This window comes from Atta colombica, unplaced genomic scaffold (assembly GCF_001594045.1).
Source record: "Atta colombica isolate Treedump-2 unplaced genomic scaffold, Acol1.0 scaffold224, whole genome shotgun sequence".
Taxonomy (NCBI): domain Eukaryota; kingdom Metazoa; phylum Arthropoda; class Insecta; order Hymenoptera; family Formicidae; genus Atta; species Atta colombica.
The window spans coordinates 1,501,353-1,516,096 of record NW_017259321.1 but is presented as its reverse complement, the minus strand read 5'-3'; the positions used below and the strand labels follow the sequence as shown (position 1 = coordinate 1,516,096).

Here is a 14,744-nt window from a genome sequence, read left to right as displayed (position 1 = left end):
TCTCTCTCTCTCTCTCTCTCTCTCTCTCTCTCTCTCTCTCTCTCTCTCTCTCTCTCTCGCTTGATCTCTATTTTCACTCATATTCGAGATTTCGAGGACTCACCTTCCGGCGTGAGCAACTTGCAGGATATGCAAGTTGGTCTTTGGCTTCCATCCAGAGGCACCGAATACAAATTCCTCTGTGACGGTTCACCCGGCGCCGTGGCGAGATAGTAAACTTTGCCTCTAGGCGAATCGGCTGCCAAGATCGCATGAACTTCGGAGGGACCGGGCGTTAGATCCAACGGCATAATAAACTGACCATCCTTATATTCATACCTAATGGCATGAATAAAATTACAAAAAGAAGGTAACAAACTTCAAAAAAATTACGATATAAAACTCTTTTCTTAAGACGAAATTGCATCAGAAAAAAACTTAATTTTGCAATTCATTCAGAATTCAAAAGTAAAAACTCTTGGGATATTCTCTCAGAGAGAATTGTAATTTTCTTTGTGAATTTATATTTATTTATTTATGAATAAATATATCTTTATATCTCATTACAAAGATAGAAAGGATTCGATTCTAGAAGGCTCAAGTAAATAACGATATCTGTCTATCTATAAATATATCTTTATATTATTTATTTATAAATATATCTTTATTTTTCACGAATACATATTTTTATAATTTTCACTCACCTGTTTATATGTCGGAATCTGCCGGCGCTGGTACCAGAAGATTCTCGTCGTAAAAGTAATATGTATGTGTAATCACGAGTTTTTATAGGAAAATTCGGTTGAAGCCAGCCCTCAGTCTCCTCGTCGGACAAAACCAATTTGGCATTACCTTGTATGTTGTACATGGTCATCTGGGATTGGTTCTGTACGCGATTTGTCCATGTCGCAAGTACGTGTGTTTTGTTCCACCAGCTCACGATGTACAGAATGTTGTCACTGCAAATGCGAATGTCAGTACGTTAAACATGATCGTAAAATCGTTCGAAGATAGTTATAAAAATATTTGTTGTTAGCAAAAGTAACTTGCTTTGTCACTTCATTAATAGGTGCTTCCAAAGTAACTGCTTCTGACAATGGATCAAATAAATCGATCACCGACAGAGATACTACTGGGTTCGGTGTACCTACCTAAAATGATGATATTTTTTTCATTGATATAAATGATATTGTAGATAAGTGCAAGTTATATGATATCGTAAAAGGATAGGAATCCCCCGTTTAGGGATAATATCTTCATAATATTATATATTGGGATAAAAAAAGAAAATAGTATTTCTATATTTTAAAAAAATAATAATTCTTCTTACATAATTTCTTTGAAAAAAAAAATCTACTTTAAAATCAAATACTTAATGATATTTTTTATCATTATTATCATTATAGTAATATTAATTTTATTTAATGTATAAATAAAAACGTTTAAAAGAGTTAATATTTTAAATATTTTTTATTTTAAAAATAATAGAAAATAATTAAAGTTCCGAAAAGTTTATAAATATTAATTGTTAAATATTAATTATTGAAATGTATTTTGATGTATCAATATCGATTATTATAATTCACGAGAAAAAAATTAACTTAATTTTTAAAATGTTTAAGAAGATATTTTATATGCTTTTAGAAGATTTCAAGTAAAATTGAAAAAGAATTTTTCGACTCCGTACATGATCTCAGAGTTGAAATTTTTTTTGTCAATTTTTCACATCCAACTTTCAAATGGTACCATATGGTGCAAAAGCATTACCGAGGAAAAAGCTTGAAAGGATTTGAAAGCTGAGATTTTAGGCTTTAAAATATTTCTTTGAGAACATTACTTTAACTTTCGAAAAATATGTAAATGTGTACCATTTTTGCCACACAATTAAAAATGGTGTAAATAAGATATTTAAATATATATGAAATTAATCACTTAAAGAATTTTATATAACAAATCAAATTCCTTATAAATCAAAGAATTGGAAAGAATTTCTACGAGCAGAAGTCAAGCATAGAAGACGTCGCGCAAATAATATATCTATGAAGTGAACTATGAAGAAACTTCTTTATTCACTAAAACGCATTTACATGTTTCAGCTTACTGAACACAAACTAACAAAAATAAATAAATTGTAAATAAAAATTTTCCCATGATGAGCTCCCCTATCTCGAGAATTTAAATGCCAGAATTAAATCCCAGAATTAATTAAATAATTTCAATTTGATTAATTCGAAAAGTTGATCGATTATAATAAAGAAAGATTTGCTTGTCACTTTTGAAAAATGAGGACCTGACATAGAAATATTATAGAAATGATTCGCGAGCTTTTTTCACGGGAAATTGCTTCTGCCAGCGCACTTCGACAATTGAATTATCCGCACGTGCCGACACATGCACGCGGAAAATGGATCTATGATAGAATAAACTCAAGTGAAACGGAAGAACGACAGTTCTTTCAATTCGTTACGGCAATAGCCGATTCCATCCAGTGGAGATGATTAACCGAGTTTTTTATGGTGACTTATCAGTATTATCATGTCGCAACAATTCGAAAAATTTTAGTAATATTGCTGCATTGTTAATGAAATATTACTAATAATTTTCAATATTGTTAATGAAATATTACTACTAATTTTTAATAATCAAAGGTAAATAGTTGATAATTTTGTTGCATAAACAGAAAAAAGAAAGACATTTAAAAGATACTATCGATTTTAGAAATGTTTTAAAAAATTCAGAAATATATACCCGGAAATATCAATTTCGTTCTTCAGACAAATTTATATTGAATATGTAAATTTGGAAAAGCTTTTTGAAGTAGAATCTCACCTTGGGATACTTTATCTTCACTTCCGTGGGATATTGGTCTTCGAGAGAACCAGGAGTGCCGTAATGAAAATATGCCATGTCCTTTACTACGGTATCGTTGAAGGTTGCAAAGGCCAAATGTTGGCCATCCGGTGAAAACCACATTGCAGTCGCAGTTCCAAATACTTCCTCTATAATCAATATTCACGACTATGCTCATTTGTAATTATCCATTACAGATACGATTATACTTTGTAATGCACAAATTTCTCTTCAAAATGGATATTTCTTTTTTATATTATATACGTATTATATACGTTTATATTTTTTATGTAAAATATAAAATGTAATATAAAATATTTTATATATTCATGTATTATATATTCATGTATTATAAAATATTTTTAATAGATATATATTAAAATATTGTATATAAAATATGAAATATAAAAATACAATATAAACTATATAATAAAAAATATTTTTTGTAAATAATATTTATTTATGTTTATACAAAAAGATAGATTTACCTTCGTATACCCAATCCGGAATTCCATTGAAAACTATGTTGGCTTCGCCGTTTGTTGTCAATCTTCGTACTACATTCTGACTATGATTGAAAGTCATATGATAAATATCGTTATCAAGAACATAAACCAAGTGACTGCCGATGGGCGACCATAACGTCAGCGAGATAAAAGTTTCATTCGCGATCTCTTCAAATGTACTGCAAAATGTTTAGGAAAAATTTTATTAAAAGTATTTTCTTATAAAATAGAAAAAGAAAGTTCGTTTATAAATATATTTATATAAATATAGATGCACGAATTTTTTATGTTAGTTGTGGCTGAAATAACGACTCAGCTAAAGATAATGAAACACAAACGAAAAAAATCTACTGGATAGATTCAATGAAATTGTTGTAAAAAAGGAAATATTATATTATGTATTTGAAGCACTTGTACGTACAATAAATGATATGTTTATTAAAATAAACAAACGAAATTTCTAAGAAAAACAGATGAAAAATTTTCTGAAACTAATAGGAAATAGTTGTAATTAAATAATTTTATCTCGCGCGCGCGCGCGCGCGTATGTCTTTGAAACCTATCACAAAGTGATGACCCAATTACATTAACGTTTATTGTCTCATTTAGAAATCTAAACGTTAGAAATTCGCTATGTAGACTATGCGTAGTTTCGCAATCAAGCTTATCAAGGAATAGTTAATATTATCAACGACAATATATGCAAGCTATAAAAATATAAACGAATAAAAATATAAACTTACCCGTACTGGATATCATATACCACATAATTTTTGATGGTCGAGTGTCTGAACATCTGCGCAACTCCATTTATTTTAATTCTCATTATATTTCAACAAGTGAAAGGATATTAAACAATTAATCACTTACACGTCTAGTATTGTAACCAAAGAGAATATACTGCTTGTCGGCCGAAATAGTTGCCGTATTGAATTTGTATGATACCTAAAACAATTTTATTGAATTTTAAGAAAAATGTTTGTTATTTAATCTAAACGTCTTGTAGGAATTTATTTTGAAAAAAAAAACTTATTAAAATAAATAATTATCTTAGAACAAATTGTTTTGAACAATTCATTCAAAGTATTGACAAACTGAAATATTTAATTATATAGATGACATTGATAACTCGTAAAGAATATTTTATTTAATTTCCGTTGCAATCACGGATGTTTATAAACCCATAATATACTCTGATAACCAAATATCAATTACAAATTGAAATCTCAAAGATTAAATTGTATAATAAACCATAAAATATCCTTACTGGTAAATTTGTTCCATTAAAAATCTGTTTAGTTTCTTTTGTTTTTACATTGGTAATATCAATATCGCCTGTAACTACGTTCCAAACTATGAATTCGTTGTCAGAAATCCACGAGCCATTGAAGCCGGACATGTAATAGGTATTAAGGTATATGTCTTCCAAGAAGAACGGTTTCCTGAATTCAATCTCATCCTTGTTATGAATATCGGTGTCGTTGTTTGGAACTATATAAATAGATTCAACATTTAAAAAAGAAATACGTAAGATTTATTGAATCCGTTCCCCGATATCTACATTTCCATAAGTAACGATCAAACTGCATATTTGCTAAGCATTAATTACGCTAATAATTACGCGAGATATTAAATCAATTGACCTACCTGTTCGTGACTGACCGATGACGATTACGAAGGCAAATAGTATTAGAAGTTGAAGAGGCTGAAAGAATTCGGATTGCCAGGATATGCCATGAAATTCGTGTCGGATTTTTCGTCCCTCTTATTACGATTACATATACATGAATTCAATGAATGAACAGAATGTACAAATCACACAAAAAAATTTAGAAAATGAAATTACTGAATATTATTCAAACTTTCAATTGCACTGTAATCTGAATAAGGGAATTCTGAACTTAGGTGTCTGTGATAACCGCAAAAAGCTTTGCTGCATTTTACGAATCGTTAGCATTTTTTTCAGTCAATGAACATTATTTTTATATATAAGGAAAAAAAATAATTTTTCTGTCCCTTTGCTCTTTAAAATTGAAACATCGGTCATGGATAAAAAATGAAGAATGATTTTGTTAATCATCGATGAACCGGAAACAGAGTCAACCTTTCAATCCAATTCTCTCTGACGCTAGTAAGAAGCCGTCGAGATTTCTATTTTAGAATTAGAAATTAGCATTTATCTATTTGTTTTTCTATCAATTATAGTCTTACTTTAAATTAAAAAAGAAGTTAAGATTAATCGAAATTGGAGTCAGTCAATATTGACGCAATAGATCCGCAGTGAATCGAAATTGGTGACAATCCCGATATCGGAAGAATTGAATCTAAAAATAACTTACTGCTACGAGTTTAATACCTCGAGCGTATCACCGTGTATATTCTACGAAGAAAAGGAACGCGAGAAGGGCTTAGGTGGAAGGCGATAAATCGAGACAGTTCGGACCCTCGAAACTTTTCCATCGATGGCGCGCATCTGACGAAAAGTGCTCTCACGGACTTATCGATTCGATATGTCAGGACATTGTGCCTGTCCCATGAGTGAAATCGAAACAGAAGTAAGTCGGATAAAAGCTCTTCTACAGTAATGGTAGATCGCGAGTTCCATGATAGGTCGATACTTATTTTCGCGACCACTTCTCTTAAAGGCATCGCGGAAGGAGAAAAAGAATGGATTGGAGAACAAGTAGTGCAAAAAATAGGATATTGGAAACATATCTTCCTTTCCTTTTCACTTCTCAGAAATATTCGCTTTGTAGATATAAGAATTTAAAAATATTATTACTTAAAATCAGATAAACAATTCTTCTCTAATTTAATCGAAGAAGCCCGAGGGAGTTATCAAGAATTAACAACAGATTTAAGGGATGAAATCGGTTTCTCGTCGTCTTCGCGAATGTCGCAAAATGAATGGAAGAGGAAAAGGGAAAGGAGTGGCGGATTTATCATAATGCCGAATAACGTACCGTATGTCTCGCCATGATGATCATCAATCGATCTACGAGTCGCAGACTCCGAATGATCGAGGAAACCGCTGCTGGCGCGGCCGCCGATCTCGCGAGTACGCTCGATGGAGACTAATATATCGCGTGCTTCTTGGCGTATTCGCGGCAGCAGCGGCACGTGCTCCCACCTCTTTCGACAAATCAGGGACATACCCACGCGTGGGCAAATATCTTCCATTTGTGTTTCTACCTTGGACTTAATTGTGTCCTAATATTTGCTGATACTGATAAGGTGATCTTCTTCTTACATAAAGTCAGATTTGTGCGAAAAAATGACTTTTTTTCTATCTCCCAAATCCGAGAAAATCCGTGTTGAATAAGCATTGTCATCTTTCAAAGTTGTAATTTTGCGCCAAAGAAAGAAGTTGATAGAAAAATGTGTGAAAGTATAGAAAAAAATTGTGGAAAATAAATTTAATTAAGTAAGAGAAAACCTATTATTAGTGAAAGCATCTTAATGCTTTCAATATATTTTTCAATTTTTTTTACATTTTCAAACCTTGTTTTTTCAGTTTTTTTTTTCTTTAATACAAAATTCCAAAAACTTTAAGACATTATACATACATTTTGAGAAATATAGAGGAAGGTCGCTGATAACCAATCATACTACTTTGTTTTTGTATTATGTTTCTTAAACAAAAGATAAAAATAAAACTGTAGCAACATAAAAACAAACTAGAGTATTTTTTATCGAATGATATGGATATTTTATATATGATACTGTTTATCATTTTTATTGTTGATAATTTATAACTTTTTCGTAAAATAAAATGAACATTTAATAAAATGGGCTCCAAAACTGATACATTAGACAATAATATCATATATTTCTATTTTTTTTTTACAGGAGTCATTTGTAAATATCTACAAGTGAATGTAGATGAGAATTTCCAGAATTTGTTAGATTCGATGTAAAATGTTTTTTAAGAATTTTAAGCACTACCGTGAATATATCAAATATGTGAATACATTAAATACGATAAAGAAAGCCAAGCTCGATCAAATTTTAGATATTACAAATAATAACATTATATATTCTTTTTATTGAATCAATTTATTCCAGATATAATTGCGAGCCAATAACTTTCGGTTTCAACATAATCATTCTAAACGCTAATAATCCCCTCTAAATTAAATTAGAAAGAAAAAAAGAAAAAAAGAAATTTATTGCGAAAAATATTACCTCGACGATAAATAATCTTATCGGAGTTAAAAGTAATCGATGTTTACGAAGAAAGTTAAAAAACTGTCGCGTTATGATAAGCGTTATGATATTTGTCGTACTATGAGAAAAACTATAAATATAACTATAGATTTAGAAAACTATAACAAATAATGTAATATTATATACTTACTATTATTTAAACTATGCAATTTACAAAAGAAAATCATAAGAATTTTATTTTCGCATTTATGGAATTCATTTTTATCTAATTCATTTTTATACAAAAACATATATGAAGATTATGAATTTTTATTTCTTTAATCATCTAACTAGATTATGTTTTTATCAGTAAGATTGATAAAGTACAATGTTTCTAAGAAATAAGATAGTGTCTCTAAAAAACTGTATCAGTATCAGCGACTTTCGTCTATACTTAAACATCATGGATATTTTTTTAGAAGAAAAAATGACATTATACCAATTATGTTATAAATGTAAAAAATGACATTATACCGTATATGTTTATTGTATATTTTGTTATAATTATTATTGTTGATAATTATTTTAATTTTTTAAATTTAAATAATTATGATAATTCGTATCTATGTTTCTGAATTGTATGTTTCGCATTGTATAGAGAAGAGATACGAATGGTATCAACGTTTTTGATAAGTTTCGCGCGTATGTATACGCAATAAACAATATTTTTTAATGCACGATTACGTGTCTTTCTTCCTGAAACATTACGAATTAATGGGCTTGTCGTTACAAGTTACATCGATAAACTTTATAATCACACCGTAAAATTGCACATCGTGACAGAAATTCAAAGGCAATGCGGACGACAATGCGACATACTGCACTAAATCTCAGCTGATTATTATTATTATCAAGGCCGCTGTTATTTGACTATACGCGCAATAAGAGACTATACGTTCTCATATGATAAGAAATTAATATATATGTTTAGTTAATGCAGCACCAAATATATTTTTAAATAGATTAGGGAGTTGATCAATTTTATTAATCGAGATTGTTTCTTTATCAAGCGGAAAGAAATTAATCAAATCGGGATAAATCTCATTCGGTAGATTATTATTCGAATAATTATAAATTGATCAATTAAATAAAATATCTGTCTTCAAAAGTGAAAGAAATTTACTGTCTTTTCTTAATTTCATAAATGAAGATGAAGAATGATAGGGGAGAACATTTGTTGACGGCAGATGCATCTTTCATTATAAGTGCTTGCTGTTCAAAATTACTGTCAGCCATAAAGACAAAAAGTTGGTAACGATTTCCTCCTGTCATGAAACATGTCATTTCGAAATATTGCATCGCGCCAACCGTGCACCGTTTTCAATATTGTGACGATCGAAACGCACAAAGTAACAATGTCTGAGCGCGCACACTTGGTTCCTTTTAACCTTTTTACATAAAACCTTCTACAATAAAGACGTCGAACTATCGCACATTTTTCGCTTGTTGTAAAAAAAAGACGATATCACTATCGAAAAAGAAATTCGTGACTTTTCAACCGTAGGCAATAATACCATCCGAAATAAAAATCAAAGAACTATCAATTCTTCCATCTTGATTTTATCAATTGTTTCAAGAAATTTGTTCTCGCAGGATAGCTAAAGAAATCTCATGTCACATCTTGCCTTTCACACTGATTGCACTTCACAGTCACAAAATTCTTTTTTTTTTTTTTCATAAACGTTTTCTGCACTGTTAAATCAACACACGAATCTTTTGTTTGACACAATGCGTTTCGTAGAGAATACGATTGTCACAATCGTAATTCACGTAGGGGAATCTTAAGCAGTGGTTATAGAGAAAAATTATCCGTCCTTTCTCGCATAGTTTTATGCCGTCACATAGCGAGTGACACACTTTTGCGAGAGGAAGAATTGCCATCATTATCGCCACTGCACGCGGCCACGTCCGTCTTTGTCGCACGTCATTTCGCACATGGATTATCATCGAATCCCTGGCTCGCAGCAATCAGCCAATCTGATCGTAAGGTCGCCTGCGCTTTCGCATCGTTCTGACGATTAGACGAAGAGAAACGCTCGAAAAATCGCAATGCAGTGAAGATACATGAGACGGAGTGGTGAATGAATGAGAATATCAGGATTTATGTAGTCTTGGAAGACGCAAGATGTATCTTTAAGTTCGAACGAAGATTTTTCCACGCGAAAGGAACAGTTTTGCTGAAGTATCTGAAAATTTAGTTAGATATGAAAATATTTAATTAGATATGAAAATAATTTTGTTGGACTATCAAAATATAATTCTGCACACTGAAAAAAAAAATTAAATTTTCATAATTATTTGTTTGAGTGAGTTCTAAATAAATATTTACTAAATATAAACATATATTTATTTGATGCAAAAGCCATTAATTTGATTTAACTATTATTTTTCCATTGAATAAATATTTACTGTAAATAAATGTTTACTTAGTACTATTCAAAGAAATATATTTTAAGATTTAATAAATTTTCTTAGTGTAAATTCTTCAAACTCAAACATGATGATCAATGCTGCAGAAAATTTTAATGCTAGCAATCAACTTGAGCGTCTTACATTATTTTGAAGGTTCAATAAAATTATTTAAATTTGTATCTAACTAAATTTTTAAATATTTTAGCAAAATCATTCAAATTCTTTGCATATATTAAACCTATTCACTTTCTCTATATTTGCGTTCTTTTTTTCTACATTTATATGAAAAAATGCACTGATAAACATTCGATTTCTGTTTTAATCATTGACATTATCTTTATTGATGGTTGCAGAAGCTTGAATCTTTTTCATCAAAGTTTTTTATAATTCTTTGGTTTATTATTGCTTTTGATAATATTTTTGAGACTTCCAGGAATATTATTGTTTTTCTAAATATGAGGAAATACAGTGCACTTTATGATGAATAAAATTTCTTTAATTGTGATTATTCACAATTGAAGTTATAAGGAACTTTTTTTTTTAAAGCACATTACATAAGAAGGCTTGTAGTATATTGGAGGTAGTCGCCATCTCGTCTTAATGACATGAAATGTAGAAACATCGCGCGACCTGGATTACCTACCGCTAAGTCTTACATTCGATTTAGAGTGTTTACCGCATCTTGGAACTTTCTCTGGTGTTGCTTGCCAACAGCTGTTAAAATGATACGTTATGAGAGAGATTTCGATGTGTTTTAGAGTATTAGAACACATTATCTTTTACTGCACGTAGAATGAAATTACGCAAAAAGATGTTATATCAAGTTTTAATTTAGATAGAATTTAATAATAATTTTTGTAAGACATTTTTAAGCAAAGAGAGGATGTTAAATTAACATTTTCATACTCATAGATAGCATCAAATTAGCGTAATTATTAAAAAATAAATTCCGATTCTCTAAAATATGAAAATATTTAAAATACCCCATGGAAAGAGAATGAATATAGAAAATATTAATGAATAAAGAATGAATAAAGAAAGTATTAATCTCCGAGTTAAAATTATCTTCATTTGTTTTTTTTAGCACGAGTCCTTTCAATGTTCATAAAAATAGATTGCATCTGGCAAATTTCGCAAACGTCAGCAACGGGATGAAAAAGCAAAAGAGGAAGTGTGTTATCCCGAAAACTTTCGGAACAACAATTTCTTGTGTCAGCCCTTCTTGGCGCGCAGCCCCGCGAAGAATATTTGCGACCCTTTCATGGGTGCGCTTACTATCGATCGGGGAGGATATAACGCGTACCAGTCGTCGTTGCCACGAGTCGAGGAATTGCCACGAGAGAGCAAGAGAGAAAGAGAGAGAGAAAGAGGGAGATAGACAGGGTGCCACAAAGACCACCCCTTTCGGACCAACGACTATAAGTACCGGTCGTGCTCGGTTCGCGCGACTCATGTGCGCCCCGTGGTCCCGCCGGCATGGTATCGCTTTCGTGTACGCGGAAACACCATTTGGACTAGGACGCCGAAGTCGTTTCGATCTATGAATAGATCCTCATCCGTTTCCAATCGCGTAACAGTCGTAATCGTTTGTTCGTCGTTCGATCGAGCCGAGGACCGTTGATTCGTCGACGGGAAGCCGACGGTGCGCGACAACACGTGGAACTTTCAACGAGAAGGCGAATGATGACCGCGATTCCGCGGGATCGGCAAGTGGTTCACGAGGAACCATCGTAATGGCTGGACTCCTGACAGCGGAGGATCCGAGTGATCGACCGGGGTAGACTTGGTGCATGATGTCACTTGGGGTCATCGAGGGAAGTCAATCGAAATGAGGAGAAGCAAATCGCGGGGAAGCGTCGTCGAGGACATATGCGGGTGCTCCGCTTTGTCGTCGATCATCCAGAAGAAAAATCTCAACTCTACCTCGGGTAAGACTAGCAAATAAGTTTACGAAGTTGAACCTGAAAGATAAAACCGCTTTTTCGTGATACATGTTTCATTAAATGTGAGATTTCCGTGAAATTCCTAAACATCCCTGATGTGTCTTTCTTATCAACGTCGTGTGACAGGTCCTTCTTCGATTACAATAATCAAGATAATTATCCAAAATCACATCGAAATTCTCACGAGTGAATGTAAAATTTAAAAAAATACTCTATATAGAATATAATTAATCCGAATGCTGTCTATTTCTATACCAATATATAGATTAATTTAATTTCAGTTTAATTCAGTTGACTATTTATCTTTTTTTTAATTTTAAGAATTCTAATTCTAACAATTGGAAAAAAATAAATAATAAATTAAACTGAGTTAAAATTAATCTTACATTTATGGACCTCCGTCGGCACCGGCGAGCCGTTCAAAATTCGTCAATGATTTGCGATTCGATCGATCGTCATGCACGTGTTCTCCGGACGACGGAAAACTTGACGCGATCGATGATGTGCTCGGCATGCAACCTTGAACGAGAAAAGCGACCTGATCGCTTCCTCTTTCTCGTAATGGAGAACTCTTCGGGACAATACTTGATGGAAATACTTCCAATGTCATCCAGATGTTAGAGAGATTCTTCTTTTATCGGATTTGTTTCTATATTTCTCCTTCTCGTCCTTTTCTCTCTTTGAATTACCTATCATCACACTTTTTTCATGTCTCCTCGAATGTTATCTTCTTGTTATTTTTAGCATTTATCACATTATTTCATTCCTCTGTTTCTCTTTTCGCTCGAGAAAAAGCAGATGTTTTTGAGAACGTACTTTTTTGAGAATGTATTAAGCAAGATAAATTTTAGAGAAAAGAAAGTGAAAGGAAAATCTACGATAAAATTGATTGTCACTACATTGAAAAAATTACTAAACTTCAATAAATATATGTGTTTGAATAGTTCTAAATAAATATTTATTTAATGTAAACATATATCTATTTATTTGATACAAAAATCATTAATTTTATTTAAGTATCATTGTTTTATTGAGTAAATTTATTTGCTGTAAATAAATGTTTATTTAATACTGTTTAAAGAAATATATATCAAGATTTAATAAATTTTTGTTCAATGTACTAAAAAGATGTCATAAAAATTGCACCATGAAAACTTGAAATTCACTTGAAAATAAGTGTTATAGTTACGCTTTATCTATATTTACTCCGCTCTCATAACTGTCTCGGTTCTAATTGAATTGGTTCTAATTTCTTCGACCTTTCGCAGATTCAGCGAGATACGATACTTCACGTCTTATCTCCTCGGGGTATTTAAGATTTTCTTTCGTAAAGAAAGATCTTGAATCACGATTGACTTGTCGAACAATTGGCGCGTGGCGATATTCCCGCCTCTTTTCTACTTTTCTTCTCTTCTTTCCCGTTCTACGTGCTCTGCCCCCTCCATTGGTCCAGCAGCAGCCACCAGCTGGTTTGTTTCTGGCTGCGTGGACGTCCCCGACCCTTCGTGGAAGTCAGTTTTGAATCTTCGAAGTCAGTCGATAGTCGGTGGCGCTTACGTTTCCTCGATCAAAATCCTTCTTTGATCTCTTCCATCGCCGTGACTTCAGATTTGTCCCTCGCAATTTCTTCGCATGCGATATATATATATATATATATATATCGGCCATCATCCGAAGATTCCAAGCGTGGCGAACAGTATGAATTACGTGACTTCGAAGCCGTGTCAACAAGCATCGGGCTCGCCTTCTTAGCCCCACTACCTTAGCGGGGTGCCGCTTGCGGTCCCCTTGTCTGGACCAGGCCGACCAGGGACCCTCGGGGCCTCGGCAGGTGTAAGAGTGTTTCCATTCACTGCGAAGTGGCAGCGAGGAAAGTAACGACGAAGACGGTTTTCCTTAGCGAGCGGTGTTTTCAAACGGTAAATTAATGGTGATTTACAATTCGACAAGGCCAACCTCGAGATTCTCAAGATTTAAATCTCAAACTTGTTTTCCGCGTTAAAAGAGCTAAAAAAAGAGCTAAAAAAAAAGTGGTACTTTAATCTCCGGGGATAAAGTGATATTTCAATCGCAGAATAATAATTTTATGCGGTAAACATGTGATGAAAAAGTTGAAGGAGTAACGTATAATGTCATTGTGAAAACGTAATTAAAATCGCGGCGAAGTTTCGTTGAATTCGAGAAGACTGCCCGAAAAGAATCCCAAATTTCGGAAGAAGGAACGAAGCTGAATGTCGCTATTATGGTTTTTTTCGGAAGAAAAGAAAAGCTGGAGGATCGGCGATTGCTGGCCAGCATGGATGCCATGAATGGTTCGATAATTCATCAAATCGACAACGGTAAAAGTTTGTCCAATTATCGTGCCGCACATTCATCGATTATACGCAACGCGATACCTCATCTCATCACAGATGAGACACGCGTGATGAATGGTTCCTCGCGCATGTAATAAACGAAAGTGGTTTCTGGCGAAATTATCTCGTTACGGTTTCCTCGAAATGAAAGAGAAATATTTTTGTACATTTTGTACATATGAATATAATAGGTACGCGCGTTTTTGATAGCGAGGCATATTTCCTCGAACATCCGGTGGAAACGAGCACAAATATTATCGCCAGCCACGTATTTTTAATTTCTTCTTTTCTCCCCCGTTTTCTCATCCCATTTACTTTTCCCTTTTATTTTAACGACCGTGGCATAACGGTTACGCTTTTCGGTTGACGACTTTCAACGGTCGCGTTTTCTATCTGCTTGTAAAATTCATCAGCGTGTAGCAATAAGCGAATTCCAGAATTGTGTTTAATGAACTAATTAAATTGGTAATATTATTGAGAGAAAGAGAGAGATG

General features: G+C 32.8%; 2 protein-coding genes across 3 annotated transcripts in view; one reads left to right on the top strand and one right to left on the bottom strand.

Moving 5' to 3' along the window:
- Positions 1 to 6,322, bottom strand: part of LOC108688028 (venom dipeptidyl peptidase 4-like) — a 10,258-nt gene extending 3,936 nt beyond the window's left edge. The window contains exons 1-10 of the mRNA XM_018194100.1: positions 6,299 to 6,322; positions 4,983 to 5,040; positions 4,603 to 4,826; positions 4,206 to 4,280; positions 4,079 to 4,131; positions 3,318 to 3,514; positions 2,809 to 2,978; positions 1,030 to 1,130; positions 684 to 938; positions 104 to 318 (exon numbers count right to left, since the gene is read on the bottom strand). Coding sequence (XP_018049589.1) covers positions 104 to 318; positions 684 to 938; positions 1,030 to 1,130; positions 2,809 to 2,978; positions 3,318 to 3,514; positions 4,079 to 4,131; positions 4,206 to 4,280; positions 4,603 to 4,826; positions 4,983 to 5,040; positions 6,299 to 6,322 — 1,372 coding nt within the window. The remainder of the gene's footprint in view (positions 1 to 103; positions 319 to 683; positions 939 to 1,029; positions 1,131 to 2,808; positions 2,979 to 3,317; positions 3,515 to 4,078; positions 4,132 to 4,205; positions 4,281 to 4,602; positions 4,827 to 4,982; positions 5,041 to 6,298) is intronic.
- A 5,312-nt stretch (positions 6,323 to 11,634) lies between these two features.
- Positions 11,635 to 14,744, top strand: part of LOC108688029 (MAGUK p55 subfamily member 6) — a 17,959-nt gene continuing 14,849 nt past the window's right edge. The window contains exon 1 of one of the 2 annotated variants that reach the window (XM_018194101.1): positions 11,635 to 11,881. In XM_018194101.1, the coding sequence (XP_018049590.1) occupies positions 11,782 to 11,881 (100 nt within the window). In that variant the 5' untranslated portion in view covers positions 11,635 to 11,781. Of the gene's footprint in view, positions 11,882 to 13,601; positions 14,236 to 14,744 lie in introns of those variants that run through there. The other variant, XM_018194102.1, reaches the window with a different exon arrangement.